This window comes from Carassius auratus, chromosome 22 (assembly GCF_003368295.1).
Source record: "Carassius auratus strain Wakin chromosome 22, ASM336829v1, whole genome shotgun sequence".
Classification (NCBI taxonomy): domain Eukaryota; kingdom Metazoa; phylum Chordata; class Actinopteri; order Cypriniformes; family Cyprinidae; genus Carassius; species Carassius auratus.
Genome location: NC_039264.1, coordinates 12,666,172 through 12,684,367, shown reverse-complemented (window position 1 = coordinate 12,684,367; position 18,196 = coordinate 12,666,172). Strand labels below are relative to the sequence as shown.

Genomic DNA, 18,196 nt, shown 5'->3' with positions numbered 1-18,196 from the left:
ATAGATTGTGCTCTCCGTAAAAAAACAAAAACAAAAGAAAAATCATAAATTTAGGTACCCAGAGCTTTTAAACAAAATTTGTTTTTCAGTGTCTTGTCAATGCGTACAACAACAAAATGTTATTGTTTTGATTATGTAAAGTAATCCACTCTAATTTTCTCTGTTTCTGCAAAACAAAATATCTGTTATACACACAAAAAAAAAGAGCAAATAATATTTTCTACAACCGAAGGCTATGCCCTTTTCCCCACTCCCCTACAAAATCTCCTGGCTCAGAAAGCCTGAGAATAGGTGCTCCGTAAGAGCCGACAGATGGGGAGCCTCATTTAGTAAACCATTAGCTGGCAAAAAAGCTATAGCTCCCTTCCTCCACTTCACTCCAATCCTCACACACCGAGGCCTGAGGATCCTCAAGCTGTTGGTGAACTTACACATGGAATATCTGCAAAATTCTGCTGAATCGATTTAGATAGAAAGCAGTTTGAAATATGAGAGAAGCATGTCTGGATTGAGGAATGTGTGGAATTCTGGAGGCATGCGTCAATTTCCAGTGAAAAACCAATGTGATTTAGAGTCTGTGATTTGAGAATAAATGAGAGACGTGACAGCTGAGCAGAATTCAACTTTATGTAAATGTAGTGGCTATCAGTTGGAGAGCAGACAGTGATATAATTGTATACAGTAGTCAAGTAGGAACGCCTACTAAATACAAACAGTACTTCAATAAAAAAAACATCCCATTATGAAGAGTGAAGTTGCCTGCATTGATAAAAATTTAGCAAATTGGAATATCTGAATGATTTCTGAAGGATCATGTGACACAGAATACTGGAGTAATGATGCTTGAAATACAGTTTTGCATCAGAGGAATTGAGTTTTTGATTAAATAAATGAGGCCAATGTGAGCATTATTGACTTCTCTCTCTCTCTCTCTCTCTATGTGTATATATTGAATTTTTTTAAATTATTAGGTCTCTAGAAGCCCCCTCCAAAACTGTCTTCCTGTCCCTCTTATCTGACACACTCTTTCAGTGTTCATGTTAACCCTTGAGCCGGAAAAAACGAGATTCCCCAAGCCCTACCTGTACCATACACTCTCAAGAAAGCTTCTCGAGAGCATGAGAATGGAGCCTAATGAGCTTATGAGTTCAATCAGGTGTGTTAGATTAGGGAGATATCCAAAATATGCAGTGCTGCGGCCGCTATGAACAGTGCTGGAACGATATTATATACAGTACACGTGTGTGTGTGTATGTGAGACACAATTTGTAATATCTGTTTGCAATAATACACTCTAAAAAATAGAAGTTATTCATTGTCATCAACAGTTCCATTAAGAATCTTTATCATCCATGGAACCTTTCCATTCAACAGAAGGTTCTGTTTTAGTGGGAAAAGGTTCTTTATATTGTAAAAAATAATTCTCACACAAAAGTTCTTTCCAATTTTTCTTTGGGGAACCAAAAATGGTTCTTCTGTGGCTGTGAGAGTATAAACCAAATGTTTTAATAATTTAGCTTCTGCTTTCTTTACCAAAAAACATATACTTTTGATTATTATTATTTTATCTTAAATTCAAAAAAGACACTATTAACAATACTCATTCCAGGAATATACATCCAGCATTTTTTTTTTTTTTTTGCTACCGTACATCTACAAGAAACAACATCACAATCATCATGACCTGTCGTCTCACCCAGCAGCATGATCACAAATAAAAGCATCTTTAAGAGAACTGACATTTTGTGGCAAAAAAAGAGAGACTCTTAATGTATTTGAGCCCTTTGCCTTCTTTTGGAGAGTGACCTCTGAGAAATAATGTTCCTTGGCTTTTTGTCTGCAATTTATAAAGGCACAGTGGTTTTGAGCTGTAGTAAGTAAATATTGCAAATATTGTAGAAGAATGTTTTTATTATAGCTTCAAAGAGCAGGTGCGCTGGAAATGGTCTACTGAGAAGTTATTTAGAACATCTTTTAGAGAAACACATGACCTCATATTAAACATGCTCTATTCATAATAAACACAGTATTCATATATATATATATATATTATTCTTTAAAGGTCTATTGTGCAGATTAATTACACTTATTTTATATTACATGAATTATTGCTACTTTAAAAATGACACAAAACAGAAACTCTGACAACACTGCCGACATATAGCATGTGTCCTTTTAAGTAACTGTACTTCTGTCTGTCATCTGTCACATTGAACATTGAATAACTAAGCAAGTTTCTGTCGAACATCCTGTTTGTCATTTTGAGCAAGGTCTGGAATCTGTGGACAGTGATGCTGAGATGCTGTACTTGCTTTCTCAGCAATGCACCACGGCATGAATAAATTATGCAAATTACTATTTGTTTTAAGGTTAACTGCATATATTCATTCTGCTGGATTCCTTGCCAGTTTCACTTATTCATTGTGATTATTATTTGGATATTTTACTAAATGTTTTGTTGTTGTCTGTGTTGTTATGAATTGTGTTAAATGTTGAAGTCCATGCACATCTACAGTAGCAATAAAAGATCAATTCAATCTCGTTGAAACTTTGTGATGCACATGTAATGTGAAGAACTTTGTAAATGGTTTTGCTGAATCTGCTGAGCTCTCTGTGGAGAGGCCTGGTGAGAGTAGCCAGCCAAGTTGATATATCAGAAAGGCAAGACGAGATCATCTTTGAAAAGGTGGAGATAATAGATAGAGCAGTATATTGAATGGAATTGGAGAATTGAGATGGACCAAGTACTGAACCCTGTGGGATTCCAGTATTGAAAGAAGAGTTGGGCTGTAAACAACTGATTTATACTATAGATCAACATAAATCAAATTTATGTTAATCACTACGATAAGCATTGGACATTGTTACTGATAATGAAATACTGTACCAGCTGATCAAACAACAGAAATTAATGCAACAGAGGCTAGTCAGTGCATGTCACTATTGAGTCGGCATGCTCTAAGTGTCTCTGTGTGAATGAGTGCCATACTTTGCTCAAACACGCATGACACTTGCAGTGTTTTCAGTGCCTGAGTCTCAATATATGTTGACATGAACTTTAATCTCCAGAAGCTGCTCTGACATTTACTTCACCAGCTTGTTTAGGCCTACTTTGAGAAAAAAAAAACTACCATCAAATACACACTAAAACTGAAAATGAAACTAAAAGATCTTAACAATAAACTATCAAAAGCATATACTATAATCTATTTCTCCAAATTAATAATAATTGTAATTAATTACAAATCATTCAGTTTGCAGTATGGTAACAAAATACAAATGCAATGATTTGTTGCAAATTAATTGTTCTATTTTCACTTGAATGTATTTTGGTTAAATTGGTCTTATCAAGTTATCATGTCTTACTGAAAATGTTACAGAAATAAATGTTCTTACTCATTAATGGATAATGAATAATAATATTAAAAAACATCTATATATCATATAATATGAAAGAGAAAATATCATGATAATATTTCTGGCCAGGTTGCCTAAACCCAAATTAAAAGTTTTGGTTAGCATATAATATTTGATCAAAGTGAAAAATACGGAATAAGTGAAGGAGCTCAGATGCTGGTGGTTAACAACGTTTACTGCGGCAGAGAGACGCAGTGTGTCCACGCTCCATTGTGTTCGATCAATGTGCATGGTTTGATCTAGTAGTAGTTAAATCTCTGAGCTGGTAAATGAAAAGCTTGCAGGTCCAAACTCTTTTAGGATGATCCTGTAGTATAGCACCATTGAGCAAGGCACTTAACCCCAGGTTGCTCCAGGGGGACGGCTCCTGTATTAACTGTTTTATTCAGTGTCACTATAGAGAAAAGCATCCATTAAATGACTAATTAGGTAAATCACTTGTTAATTAATTAGTGCCCAGTGCTAGATGCTTTTGCTGATGTAAGTACTTCCCTCATAGCAAAGCTGAACAGTGCTTGTAACTAAACCTGATAGGGAACTTAAGATATTAGACAGTATTATTTTAAACAGTGGTTTAATATATAAATACTGACGTTAGGCTACTGTTAAATAAAAGACAAAACAAATAAATAAAACCGCTTTATAATACTTATGTAGAACTCCAAAACAATTAACCATTGTACACCAGCTTTTCAATAAGACAATTTAAAGACATGTTATTTTTGTTTCCTAAAGGGACTGTAGCAGTTGTAATGTTAAACATTTACTTTAATTAAATGAATCTTTTCCTTTTGAAAATGATTGATTTTTAACCCTTTTTTAAGACATTTGTTAAATGGTATGATAGATTAAGACAAAAAGCAAATACAATAGTAAGTCATTTGAAGTGATGGTATTTAAATGATATGTTTTGTCTCTGAATGGTGTGGATAAATATACTTCTGCGAGTGAATCACAAGCAGTAGCTTATTTAAGAAGTCGCCTGATGCTCATATGTGTTTTCTGAGGCTGGTGCTCTTTTACCTCTTCCTATCCTCACAAAACTTGCTTTGGGTTGTGTTTAAAATGGACTTTAACCCGCTCGTCTGCTCTGTTGACACATGGATGTTGCAGTCGCCATAATTTGCATCACCTTCATGCGAAGTGCTGCAACCGTATAGCTGTTTCCAAAGCATAGGGTCTGTTGCCATGGCAAAATATTGAAATATTCAGCACCGTTCTGCCTTTATCTGACATTCAAATAGTTATGAGATATATTCTTTGTTCAGGGACCGAACGTGTGTATTGCCTGTTTTATCTTTAGTATTATTTTGGCATTTATTGATATCATTTTAATAGATTAAAACAATGGTGCGTTTTCTTGATTGATACATATTTTATATTATTATTTTTCCCTTCTGTGTTGAGTTCAAGTTCTCCGGTAGCTGATTTGATCAGAATATGAGTGGTGCGCGGAGCTGCATGGTTTTGCCTTGAGCAAGGAGTGTTTCTAAGGGTTATGTTTTAAGACTCTCGCTCCAAACTCACTTCAAAAGCACTCCATCACAATAACATTCAAATACCCCAAGTGTCTGCATTCATTTCTTACAATTAGTTTGTTGTGAAAACCATTAGTAGTCTGAAAGTAAGTTGCAATTTGTGAAATGCTATTGAAAAGGCATTGGTCAGAAATACTGTGTACTGAAATTAATAACAAGAGCAGGAGTTCGCACCAGAGGAACATTTCCACAGCTTCCAGCTATTGGTGGAAGTGTGCGCTTTTTGGCATGTGCACACCTCAAGAATTATTTTAGGTATAGGAACACTTTTTGGTGGGACTAAATTGGGTCCTTCAGGAGGGTCTAACCCAGTATAACAGGAACTAACAGTGAAATAAGTGAATGAGTGGCTGAATGTATGACATGTTTAAACTCTTGGTTCCCACTGATTTCAAAAAGCCTCGTAAACGCAGTTTACATACTCCATGAACCAAATCCACAAACATGGAAAATAGTGACAGATGGAGCAACGCTGAAGTCCAGGCACTTCTACATCCTCCATCCTCCTGTTGTTGTATGGCGTGCTTAAATGATAGCGATGTGAATCCAACTTGAGGACAGATTTAGTTTTCATGGACCACCCTGGTGGCTTGTTACTATATATGCGACTTCCTATAACTCCCTGTAATATCAAAAAAGGGCACTACTGAATTGTAAAAATGTTCCAATCATAATATATTACTATTGTATCTAGATGTTAATCAAAATATGACACAGATTTGAGTCTGACGATTTAGACCTGTTTGCACCAAGATGAAGGTCTGGTGTGAAAATCATGGGTTTGTTCACACTGCAAGCAAATGTGGACCGAATCCATTTTTTCCTGCTCATATGTGACTTGGATCTATTTTTGTCATGACAGTGTGAACAGCACAAACCACATGGAATCTGATCCTTTCGATTCTAATTTGTGCCACGTCCAAATCTGTTACTAAATCCCATACAGGTCAGTTTTGCCATGCGCCTGAAAGTGTGAATGGTCAAGTCAGAATTCATGCAACTTCTTCCACATTCCTGCGCTCGTAGGATACACTTCACACAAGATTGTACAAGTCAGTAGAAAAACCTAGTCGGAGGAAGTGTGAGGTGTCAGAACTCATTATATACTGTATGAGCAAAACATAAGGGCTCGTATCATAAGTTTCAAAACATTCTTTTGTCACATCCTTGTCTTTATTTTTCATATCGCCTGTGCAGTTTCGTTTGGCTTTTGCAGCAGATCGCACTATAAATAAATACATAATCGCTTCATGTCCTCCGTGTTTACTTGCGCATGACGGCACGCTGCTCAAGTGTTTTTCTCGTGAATTGGTCTACCTTTTCACTGTTGGCGTGGCTTGTTTTTCAACTCTGTGTGAAAAGTGTCCCCACTAATGCGATATTTACACCTGGAACATGATTGGACTAGTTTTAAGAAGCAATTGGGCAGATTTTGTTCTGAAAACCTGGCAACTCTGTTGCAATAGAGAATGAATACATTGTAGAGTTTAATTGGTGTCTAAATGTTAGTGGATGTCAGAAGAAAAGAGAGTTTGCCCAGGGCACTAGTTCATCATGTGGGCATCAAGCAACTCCACGCAGTAGAGGAGCACCAAAGGTTTGGGCTGAAAGCACAGGAGATAAACAAGGGTCAAGGGGATGGAAGAATGATATGAATACCTTTAAAACATCTCTTCTGAACCACTGCATTAATGACTGAGAGGGTAAGGGGTTGTCTCACACAGTAACTAGCAGCCGGGGTCAGCGCATTGCCTCGGGTGAGCACCCGTGCTGTAGAAGTGCTTGTGGAGATGTGAGAAGAAGAAAATAGTTCAGCGAAGGTTTGGCAACAAGGACAGTCAGACGAGAACTTCAGAGAGAAAACGCTGAAATGTCCGAGCGCCATCACTCTAAACAGACCGAGATTGAGGTAAAGAGAGAAGATAATGACTGCTCTCTGTCTACAGTTTCTTGTCATTTTGCTCCCAGCAAGAGTCAGAAAATGTAGCAGTGTTGTTTTTTTTTCTCTCGTTTTCTCATTCTGCAACAGTCTGCTCTTTGGAGATGCATGACTCATATACCAATGCTTTTTATCAGTTTTAAAAGAGATCACAGGTTTGCACCTCAGCTAACTATTCAAACACTTCTTGGTGGTGTAAAGCTCCCACTAGTGGACGCACATGAAAATGAACCCTCATGCATTATTGAACTTAAAAAAAAAGTGATGAAATATTAAAATACTGTCTTCCTTCACTAACAAGAATGTAATATATTTTTTAAATGAAATTGTAATTTTATTTAAGTATCGTTTTAATTGAAAAAATATATATATTAATAGTGTCCCGTAACACTACAGAGCAAAAGCGGGTTGGAAAAGGATACAACTAATAACTGTGATCACAATTGAACACGTATCATTTGCTTTTATTCAAATATTGCTGCTTGAATTAAAGACAACACAGAAAGAACATTCAACATTCTGTTTTAGAACACAGTACTGTAACACTTGGATTCCGTTGGTCTTCCTGCTTCTACAGCCAGCCATTGGAGGAGAATTTGACTTGAAGCTGCTCTAAATCTGCCTTTGATAGAGGCTGCAGCGGGGACCGGCACACACCGCCGTGATATCCAAACCACTCCATCGCTTGCTTCAGAGCGGGAACGCCATACTGACGCGTTACCTATAAAAAAGTGGGGGAGGGGAAATGCAATTAAATGAATATAGTCAAAATCAATCATAGATTCGCTTTTACACAAGGTCAAAGGCATCGTTTAGACTCTGATCAAACCTTTTAGGATCAGCCAGTTATGTTTATCTTTTTTCCAAAGCTTATTTACACCATATTGTAAATCTTTCTCATGGCCTTTGAAGCCCAGCTCGTGTTCAGCAGCTCTTGGGGGAAGGGTTGCTTCCAATGTTTATCATGCCTATATAGCAGTTAATGTATCTGTGGTATAACTGTGTGCTGTTTCCATGGTGATGTGATGCTCACTGCTGTGTTGGGTTCGATGAGGCGATACTGGAGCTCTCTGGCCTCGTCCCAGCGTCCTGAAACACACAGCTGCGCTAGATCACACACTTGCTGACCCAGGACATTTGCGAGGGCGCACACACCTCCCACGGCCCCTATAACAAACACAGAGAAAAAACCTGGGGCTTAAAGGAGAAGTTCACCGAAAAAATGGCTGAAAACATCCTAACCCTGAAGTCATCCAAGTGAAACGCTGCATGTTTGTCAGAAACAAACCCACCTTTAAGACGTTTTGAACTTTAAACGGTCCATAATAATAAAATAAATAATATATAAAGATTTATTTTAGAGATTCAGCAAAGAAACACTCATCCATATCCTAAATATCATAGGGAACACATACGGGTCATTTTGGACCCGTGTTGTGTATTAGAGGGGTAGTGACACAAAAAATAATTTTTATTTAAAAAGAAAGAAAGAAAGAATAAAATAAGAATTTCTGATGATCAAAAACAAGTTAATTGAGCATTTCCTAAAATTCTAAATGATGAAATTTAATTTCTTGCGAAGATATAGAAAATATAAACACAGTCAGGCCACTTTAGACCCATGATGTGCATCAAAGGGTTAAACTGTCTATAATCCATGATAAGGCTTCTTCCGGTGAAAAAGTCCATCTCCGGTTGTCTCTCACACCAATATCCACCCACATGTTCGTTTAGAGCTGTTCTGGACTGTTTTCACTTGTTAACGATTTCGCTCCTGATTCAGACTAGACCACTGTTTTTCAGCTAAAAGCAACGGTTTGAGGCCAAAAGCTGCATATTTGTAAGAAACAAATCCATCATTAAGACTTTTTACCAAAAATGTAAATCCATAATCCATGATTACGACAGCGTTTTAGTGCCACATTACAAAAGAAAAAAAATAAAGATTATGAGATTAAAGTCTGAATGTTTTGAGAAAAACAAGGTAAAACTACAGGAATAAAGTTAAAATATGACTTTAATCTTTGAGAGATCATTTTTTATTGTTCAACATGGCACTAAAACTCTCAAACAAGTGCTTGTTTCTGATTCTGATTCTGATCTGTGCATATTTCTGATTCAGATTACCTTTTCACTGGAGAAAGCTCTATTATGGATTATGGACTTGAAATTTGCATCAGTTTAAAATGAAAAAGTCTTGATGGATCAGTTTCTCACAAACACACAGCTGTTCGGTTCACAAGACATTAACTGGTGGACTGGAGTGCTGTGAATTATTGTGATGTTTTTATCAGCTGTTTGGACTCTCATTCTGACGGCACCCATTCACATCCATTGCTGAGCAAGTGATGTAATGCTACATTTCTCCAAATCTGATGAAGAAACTTAACTCCTCTACATCTTGGATGTCCTGAGGATAAGCACCTTTTCAGCTAATTTTTATTTATATGTGAACAATTCCATTATTGTCACACCAATATGATATGCATGCAACCAATAGTCCAAATTAAGCATTTAAAAACCTTCAGAAATTTAGTACTGCTTTCTTTCATTCACTATGTGATTGACAAGCCGCAGACTCCTCCCACATAAACAAGAGTTTGATTGACAGCCAGCCAGACACCACCTCTGCTCCTGATAATGGCCTGGCGACCTGCCACCCCCAGTCTTCCTGACAGATATTAAGGCGACTTTGATTGTCTTGATTAATCGACAGGCTTCCTAGACGCTCTCCCACAAGCTGGCATCTGATTAACTGTAGTTTTCTCTCCCAGTGAGTTATCAAAATTCATGCTATGAGAAAAATGAGGTGGATGTTGTATTAGGACTGACATGTTTGTATTAGGGACCATCTTTCTACTCTTATTTCTGTCAGTGTACTTTAATCAGTTGCCCTTCAAAGTGAACGCCAACAATTAGAATGATTTGTTTTTTATTATGGTCAAATTGTCTGACATGTTCAACTTGTCACGTTTAGACGATTACTCTTAATGTACCTTCAGTATTTTATGAGGAATGTGAAACGGTTTGTACAGACACACAGAATAAATCAACCGCGGTGTCTCCAGCGTAGGTCATAATTAACCTCAAGTCAAAATGAGGCCTATTTATAGGGCCATTTAAATATTTTTGCATTGTGACATTACCTACATCAAAACTCCCACAACTCTGTCGCCTACTGTAAAACCCCAAAAAGAGAAAGAAAAAGTGAAGTACATTTTTAAAGTAGCTGTAATACTGATTGTTTAGTCATTTGAAACAGTAAGTAAATATTGTATGGCAGGGTGTGCATGAGTATAATATCTCACCGACAGCGTATGCAGCCATGAGGAAACCGGCAGATCCTGCCAGAACCTGGAAACCCTGCGATCTGGTCTTCTGCACAACCAGAGCTATTCTGCTGATCTGTCAGTTATCAAATATTGACGTGTTTTAAGATGATAAAAGGGAGGGGGAAAAAGAGACAGAAATATAACAGACTGTAAACAGGAAAAAAATAAAATACAATTTTTATGCATTATTCTGACACTTATTTTTGGCAAGTAGGCAGTTTATAATAGCACAAAGCCTTTAACTTTGAATACAGCGGTTACTTTTTAACAGAAATGAACAATGTCCATAGGAATTAATGATACTTCAAGTGACTGTAAAAGAGGAATACATCTATTTTGTTTCCGCTCACTTGTATGTCTAAAAGCATTTCAAATTAAAAGCACAATTAAAAGAACCCAAGACTTAAACTACTTCAGTCTGTGTGCATTGAATTCATCTAATTCACGAGTTTCACAATTTGAGTTGAATTCCTGAAATCAATGAACTTTTCCTCAACCTTCTAATTTATTGAAAAGCACCTGTGTGCGTGTGTATACATGTATGTATATGTATATATAAATCACTACATTACATATGTATTACGGCAGCTCTTACATCTCCACCGCTGTCTTTGAGGCCGACGATATTTGGATGCTGGGAAAGTTGAATTATTGCATCCACAGGCAGGTCGAGCCCCGTGTTTGCTGGCACACTGTACAACACAACTGGCACCGGACTGGAATCTGCCACCTTGGGATTGAAGAACGCAACGATGCATCTTAATAAGACAAAGTGTGAACCACAATTGAACTAAGTAAAATGTAAATGAGCGCTAGGGTATGCATATATCCCATTTGAACACAGTGGAGAGAATTAAAATGCAAAAATACAATTACTCAACACCACCTTAGTGTAGTGGTTTATTAGAGCTCTGCTATCCATTCGACCGCGGTAAAAGCACGGTGTTACCACTAACAAACAGTCAGCACCGGCGTCTGCCATTTGCTGGCTCATCTGGATCGTGGCTCTGGTGGCTAAAAGACAAAGAAAGCAAAGTGATCTAGTGTGTAAACGTCATCTGGCATATATAAAGAAACACCTGAGAGAGACGTACATTCACAGCCAGACCCAGCCATGAGTAACTGGTCTTCAGGCAGCGTCTGCTTGACTCTCTTCACCACCTGGACCCTCTCCTCCGGCGTCAGGTATGGATACTCCCCATTAGAGCCCTGCACTACCAGACCTGCCCACGCAATAAACACACAGTCCTACTAACACATCTCAGCAGGAGGAAAACTACCGAGATGGCATTTTCAATACGTCCACTAGGAGAGAAGTGGACTTTAACCTTAACGGCACAAGGTTTATCGTCTGGCGGACATCTGTCAGCATACAGCTGGATCACACTAAATCTATACGACAATGCATAGCACATATTACATGTTTACATTTATCATAACATGTCTTTGTGGTTTCTGCTGCACATGAACATCACAGAGACGTCTATTTGTGTTTGCTCTTCAGCAGGATGTTTCAAATAGACATCTATTAAATGTCTTTAAGATGTTTATGATTTACAACGTATGTGAAACAGTCATCTTGCAGACATGCTTGTGCTCTCTGGGTGATGTATTGTATTGGGTGTTTGTCAAAGAATGAATCAGCCCACCTCTGAAAGGTAAGTTGCTGTACTTCTTGAGATTGTCATCCAGTCGTTGGTAATCCACGTCTTCACTCTGGGTGAATGGAGTGGCAATGGGAGGATAAATCCCACTTATATCCAGCCTCTTCTTCGCAGCACTCTGACTTGTGTTTCTCCATGCTGAAACAGCTGATCTCCTGCACAGAAGACTGAAGCTTCGTGTCGCAAACATGCTCGTGATCGGTCTGTAGAGGAGAAAACAGATGTGGTTAAAGGAAAATGTGAACTCCATGCAGTTAATAATCAACACACTTATCAACTAGAAATACTGACAACCTGTGGATAAGCTTCACATAGGATTTAGGCAAAATCTCAAGTGAAGTGGCTTGATAAATAAGATATTTTTGTGATATAACGCGTTTGAAATGTATCTGAGACAACTTTGTTTCGCATACCTGTTGTTGTTGTTGCTGCAGCTGTTCAAACGGTCTCGCAGAAGCTGTCCTTATTTACTCAGTCAGAAAACTTGATCACTAGTGTCTCGACACAATGCAGTTATTAGAGTTTATTATTATTCAATTGTATCTGAAGAAGAGAAACCTGTTTGTGTAACAGTAACAGCTCACTTTCTCCTGCATAAGAAAGGTGTTTTTTTTTTTAGCGTCACTGACTAAAGTCCACATGCAACTCCATGACTCTCGAGTTTAGCTTTAAATATTAACAATATGGTTCTGACATTGCTTGGAAACCTTCTTGAAACGTCCTATCGTTTATTGTAAATAACTTTTATTTTTTAGATATGTCAACAACAGAGCTCGCCTGACAGCGTGTGCTCCCGGAAGTAAAAATCCCTTTCATTTTCCCCATGAGGGAATTGACTTTGAACGACTGTATATAAGCTTTAACTAAAGACGGATGCACCATACGTTTTGAGGTTATTCTTGAATGTTTTACACAGTTTAGTTGAAGATGCCACGCGGTTTTTTTTAAATTTTTTTTATTTAACAGCGCGATTACTGGTGAAGTACTACACTACCCATAATCCCACAGAGAAATATCGACCAATCATAGAATCGGAGCTCTGCTGTGCTCCTCCCACTCTTAAAGTCAATTTTATTTTACTGTTTATGCAATGTTTATGGGATTATAGTCCATTCCATCTAAGATATTACTTATTACTTGTATGATTTTAAAATACTTTTTTGCTTCATATGAAAGTTTGTGATGGTGTGGTTCACCTTCATGCCAGGCTTATAACTGAACATGAACACTTAATTACTAGGAGAAATATTTATATTTCTATTTAAATAGATCAGCACAGTTGTACTCTGTTGACTAATCGTCTCAGTAATTCATAAACCCTAATATATTTATATTAAGAGTACCCATAGTGGTTGTATATCAACTGCATGTTTTTAAGTTCTTCCAAACAGATCGCAAATAATCAACCTTACACACAAAATACAGAGGAATCAGCAGTTGTCAAGGCCTTTTTTGCTTGTTGTCTTTCTGACAATGTATTATTAACTAATTATTTTGTAGTCAGCCCTTGCAAACCTTTCCACCTTGATGTCATTAGCCATGCACTTTTGCTTCTGGTTGTATGTGTCCCCATTTATATAATCCTGGGGCCTGATATGAATTCATAAATCAGATTTTGCACACTAACTCCAGTATTGTATCTGTGAGAGTGCAGGAGGTTATATACAGACGGTTTTAAAGCTAGTCATCATAGATGGCACAGAAATACAGAAGATTCACGTGTTTTATTTTGTATGACACATCTTTAAAATCATCACATGATGACATAAAACATCAACAGAATATCACATGTACAAATAAAAACAATAATAAATATAACAATTATTTCATCAGGTTAACATGGATACAGTGTCACATGCAAGTGAGGACGGCATAATATTAACATTATAACAGACAAACTGTGCTTTGATGCAAAACAAAACAAAAACATTTACTCATATACTCAACTCATCAGAAGCACACACTCATGTTCTTATGATTCTTCAAAGATCACAAGAATATCACTAGAACATTTCTTTGTACATTTTTACAATACTATTCTGTATCCTATTTCCAAATCTTCTCTTCAGTATGCTGTATTCTTCACTATTGTGTGGTTATTAGTGATTATAATAGTGACATTTAAAAGAAAAAAGCCTGATGAGATTGAGGATCTTCGACACCTGCAGGACATGAGAATGAATCATAATGGATCCTAATAAACTCAGTTTTCATCTGATATGAACACCAGTTTACCTCCATCTACTCCCAGAAGTAGCGCAGATACCATATGGTCTCGTTTTTCAGCTGGGGTCCAAACAGAGGATTTACTTGAGCCAGTATCGCTATTAACCAGCTGTGATGGATGTGAATACAGTAGAGAATATTAAACATAAACTGTATAATACATACATTTAAGTAGTTTATAGCACCTAATAATAGCAAAAATGCACTGTAAACATTGTAAACAGCGAATTTGTAAAGATGATATCCTGTATTAGCATGCATGGTTTATTTTTTATACCAGTTACCCAAAACATTAATAACAAAATAGAGTGTTTTTCAACGTAAGTGGCAGTATTTACTCAAAATGTTTAATTATACTCACAATAGATAGCAGCAAACGGCGGTCAGCACCAAACTGGTTATGATCACCCTGTAATTAAACAGTTAAATCATAAATCAACGCTAATGCAATACGGAATAACATTGCAATAACATTTAAACGACGAAGGTTGTGGTGCACAAGGAATGCGTTTAAAGATGGATGAACGGCCTTTAATCCAGCATCAGTCCTCACCCTCGGTTTGGTCCTTTCGGTACCAGAAACGGGGCCACAACCCCGACCAGACCCCACAGGGTGGTGAAACAGATCATCGGTAAAGTCAGCGAGTGCGACACCATCGCGACACTTGTGCGTTATTCTAGATAATATAATCAGAAGAAGATATCAGCGTCCAGTTCAGTACAGTGCGATCTGTCACGAATCCTTCGCTCCGCCCACCTGCTCCTGATTGGACCGTTGCTGTTCTGAGTCCCTATTCTATTGGTTGAATGGAGTTGTCACTCAAACCGAGCACATTCCCGTTACATTGACGCAATCATCCGTCTATTATATTTTAAACTGCAGCCACTATATAAGTCTGTGTTTTGACTTGGATATTGATAATATACATACACTATTAATTCTGCTGTCATTATGTTAAAGCAGTATGTTTTAAACCGATTTACTGATTCATTTTGTGCTCCCAGAAAGCTGATCCTCAAAAAAAAAAAAAAAAAAATGTTAAGAGCATTATTAGGGCTAATATCTTTCTAAGTGTATTTATCCTGTTTTGTTCATTTAACTAATTTATCTTTCCTTTATTATATATTTATTTTAACGTTATTTTATTATGACTTGAACATGTAATTGTGTTTTGGGCACTCTGTATGTGATCATCTGGTCTATAGAGCAGATGTGTGGAGCACAGCAGCCATCTACTGGACAATTCATCAAACCGTTAATTTCCCTCAAAATAACATAACGTTATATAAAATTACAAAAGTGCAATAGTTGTGCTAACTAGAGATAGATTGAGAGATAGATAATAGAGATGGTGATTTTGGTGAGCATGTTTTGCTTTTGTAACCGTTTTATTTATTTTTTTAGTAGTTGTTTTGTTATATATTATTGGTATTGTTATTAATGGTATTTTTTTTAAATGTGACAAGATCATACAAAGGCAAAATGCATTTGAACAACATCTGCAGAAACAAGGTAAGACCTTATGATGTTATTATATGATTAATAATCTATGCTATAATATATACTGAACTCATAACCAATAAAAATGACTGTTTTCACCTTTTTATTCTTGTTTTGCAGGTTGCATGGTGACACATTTCAAAGACCTGCCAGAAACATGTATCTATTTGTATTTGTATCTCAGTTTATTGATATTTGAAGCCTATACTTCAAAATGTTTTCTGACTCAATATTCAAATGTAATTGTTGTCACAGAAATGGCATTTACTCTTGGTTTTGTCAAGAAGGTCTACAATATATATACCCAACCTGCCTATACATAAAATGTATGACATGTATTAATCAAACGCACATATCCACTCCTGTACTCCATGTACACACATGACTGTGCAGCCACACACAGCTCCAACATCATCGTCAAATTCGCTGATGACACGACGGTGATAGGCCTGATCACCGACAATGATAAGAGGGCCTACAGAGAGGAGGTGAGCACCCTGACTAAATGGTGTCAGGAGAACCACCTCTCACTCAACATCGACAAGACCAAGGAGCTGGTGGTGGATTTCAGGAGACAGAGAAGAGAACACACACCCATCACCATCGACAGGACACCTGTGGAGCGGGTAAGCAGCTTCAAGTTCCTCGGCGTTAACATCAGTGAGGATCTCACCTGGTCTACACACACTGATGCAGTGCTGAAGAAGGCACACCAGCGCCTCTTCTTCCTGAGACAGCTGAGGAAGTTTGGAATGAGCCCCAGAATCCTCAGAACATTCTACACATGCCCTATAGAGAGCATCCTGATGGGCTGCATCACTGCTTATTTCGGAAACAGCACCGCTGGTAAACGTAAATCTCTGAAAAGGGTCATGCAAACTGCCAGCCACATTGTTGGAGGTGAGCTTCCCTCCCTCCAGGACATCTACAGTACACCAGGCGGAGTATAAGGAAAGCCCGGAGGATCATCAGTGTCTCCAGCCACCCGTTCCACAGACTGCTCTCTCTGCTGCCCTCCGGAAGACGTCTCCACAGCATCCGATCACGCACTAGCAGACTGAGGGACGGGAAAGGCAAGGCAAGTTTATTTATACAGCACATTTCGTACACAATGGTAATTCAAAGTGCTTAGCATAAAAGAAAGTAAAATAGTCATGAAGAAATAAAACAAAAGAAAATAAAAACAAGCTATTTTAAAACTTTGGAAATTATTTAAAAATGGACATTTAAAATAAATTTAAAACAGTTAAAAATACATAAAATACAGTGAATACATAAAATATAGTGCAATCAGTTCGGACATTGCACAGTGCTCATTCAGTAAATGCTCAGCTAAACAGATGGGTTTTGAGTCTAGATTTAAATGTGACTAGTGTTTTAGCACATCTGACCTCTTCTGGAAGCTGATTCCAACTGCAGGCAGCATAGTAACTAAAGGCGGACTCCCCTTGTTTTGTGTGAACCCTTGGTATTTCTAACTGACTCAGTCCTAATGATCTGAGTACTCTGTTAGGCTTATATTCAGTGAGCATATCTGCAATATATTTCGATCCTAGATCATTTAGTGACCTAGATGAGTAAGTCATAGATGAGTAAAAGTACTTTAAAGGGGGGGGTGAAATGCTCATTTTCACTCAATATCCTGTTAATCTTGAGTACCTATAGAGTAGTACTGCACCCTTCATAACTCCAAAAAGTCTTTAGTTTTATTATATTCATAAGAGTCGGTGACTTTTAACAAGAGAACATATAGTTAATTCGAGGTTGCGATTGGGGCATACTGGGTTGATTAAAACAATGGATTTATTGAAAAAACATCCATCAGGTATGTGTGAGTGTGGAATGGAAGAAGAAACAGCAGAACATGTGATTAGCCAATGTGTCAAATATGAAAATCAAAGGATAAAATTAAGAGATGAATTAAAGAAATATGGAGTGAACACATTAAATCTTAAAAACCTATTTAAAGTTGGAGACCAGATATATAAAGCTTCGTGTAGTTTTTTGAAAGAAACTGGTTTAATGAAAAGAATTTAAGTCCTTGTGGATTAATGTATTAATTTAATCATTGGTTTCCTAGGGAGTTATTAATTATTATTATTTTATTATATATATATATATATATATTTTTTTTCCCCTCTCCTGAAGTATACGTTTCTGGTCCACACTCCAGCACAGTAGGGGGCGGATATGCATCTTAAACGTTAGTTGCCACCCGCAAGAAGAAGAAGAAGAAGAAGAACGTTCTGTGTTTGTCAGGTGACTCATGAAAGTGAAAAGCCGCGTCCGAAATCGCATACTTCCATACTATATAGTAGGCGAAAAACAGTATGCGAAGCAAGTAGTATGTCCGAATTCTCAGTATTCGAAAAACAGTAGGCGAGATGTACCCGGATGGCCTACTACTTCCGGCCGAATTCCGTAGTATGCATAGGATGGACACTGTCGGTACACGATCTGTCCACCTGCACGATCCGTTCTACGCATGCGTAGTAGACTCTTTAGAAAACGCACATGCGCAAATGATAATTCTGTTTTGTGATGATTTACGACGCTGCACGATCCGTTCCACGCATGCG

At 37.5% G+C, this 18,196-nt stretch overlaps 2 protein-coding genes across 2 annotated transcripts; both read right to left on the bottom strand.

The window, feature by feature from the left end:
* Positions 1–7,337: 7,337 nt before the first annotated feature.
* hoga1 (4-hydroxy-2-oxoglutarate aldolase 1) lies at positions 7,338–12,694 on the bottom strand. Its single transcript, XM_026197797.1, has 8 exons — positions 12,304–12,694; positions 11,876–12,093; positions 11,321–11,449; positions 11,113–11,240; positions 10,822–10,956; positions 10,203–10,299; positions 7,928–8,061; positions 7,338–7,615 (listed from the first exon to the last, which is right to left on the bottom strand). The coding sequence occupies exons 2-8, from the start codon at positions 12,078–12,080 to the stop codon at positions 7,466–7,468; spliced, it is 978 nt and encodes a 325-aa protein (XP_026053582.1). The 5' UTR covers positions 12,081–12,093; positions 12,304–12,694; the 3' UTR covers positions 7,338–7,465.
* A 901-nt stretch (positions 12,695–13,595) lies between these two features.
* On the bottom strand, positions 13,596–14,883 carry atpv0e2 (ATPase H+ transporting V0 subunit e2). The gene is made up of 4 exons (XM_026197796.1): positions 14,670–14,883; positions 14,478–14,525; positions 14,126–14,225; positions 13,596–14,052 (listed from the first exon to the last, which is right to left on the bottom strand). Exons 1-3 carry the CDS (start codon positions 14,771–14,773, stop codon positions 14,132–14,134), a joined length of 246 nt encoding a protein of 81 aa, XP_026053581.1. The 5' UTR covers positions 14,774–14,883; the 3' UTR covers positions 13,596–14,052; positions 14,126–14,131.
* Positions 14,884–18,196: the final 3,313 nt, after the last annotated feature.

Bases quoted from the DNA above. Each gene is read 5' to 3' on its own strand.
- hoga1 (XM_026197797.1), bottom strand. From the start codon at position 12,080: ATGTTTGCGACACGAAGCTTCAGTCTTCTGTGCAGGAGATCAGCTGTT. The intron at 11,450-11,875 runs GTGGGCTGATTC...TTGCGTGGGCAG, and splicing joins CAGCAACTTACCTTTCAGAG to GTCTGGTAGTGCAGGGCTCT. The intron at 11,241-11,320 runs GTACGTCTCTCT...TTTGTCTTTTAG, and splicing joins GGCTGGGTCTGGCTGTGAAT to CCACCAGAGCCACGATCCAG.
- atpv0e2 (XM_026197796.1), bottom strand. From the start codon at position 14,773: ATGGTGTCGCACTCGCTGACTTTACCGATGATCTGTTTCACCACCCTG. The intron at 14,526-14,669 runs GTGAGGACTGAT...GTTTAATTACAG, and splicing joins CCGAAAGGACCAAACCGAGG to GGTGATCATAACCAGTTTGG. The intron at 14,226-14,477 runs GTGAGTATAATT...CATCCATCACAG, and splicing joins GCCGTTTGCTGCTATCTATT to CTGGTTAATAGCGATACTGG.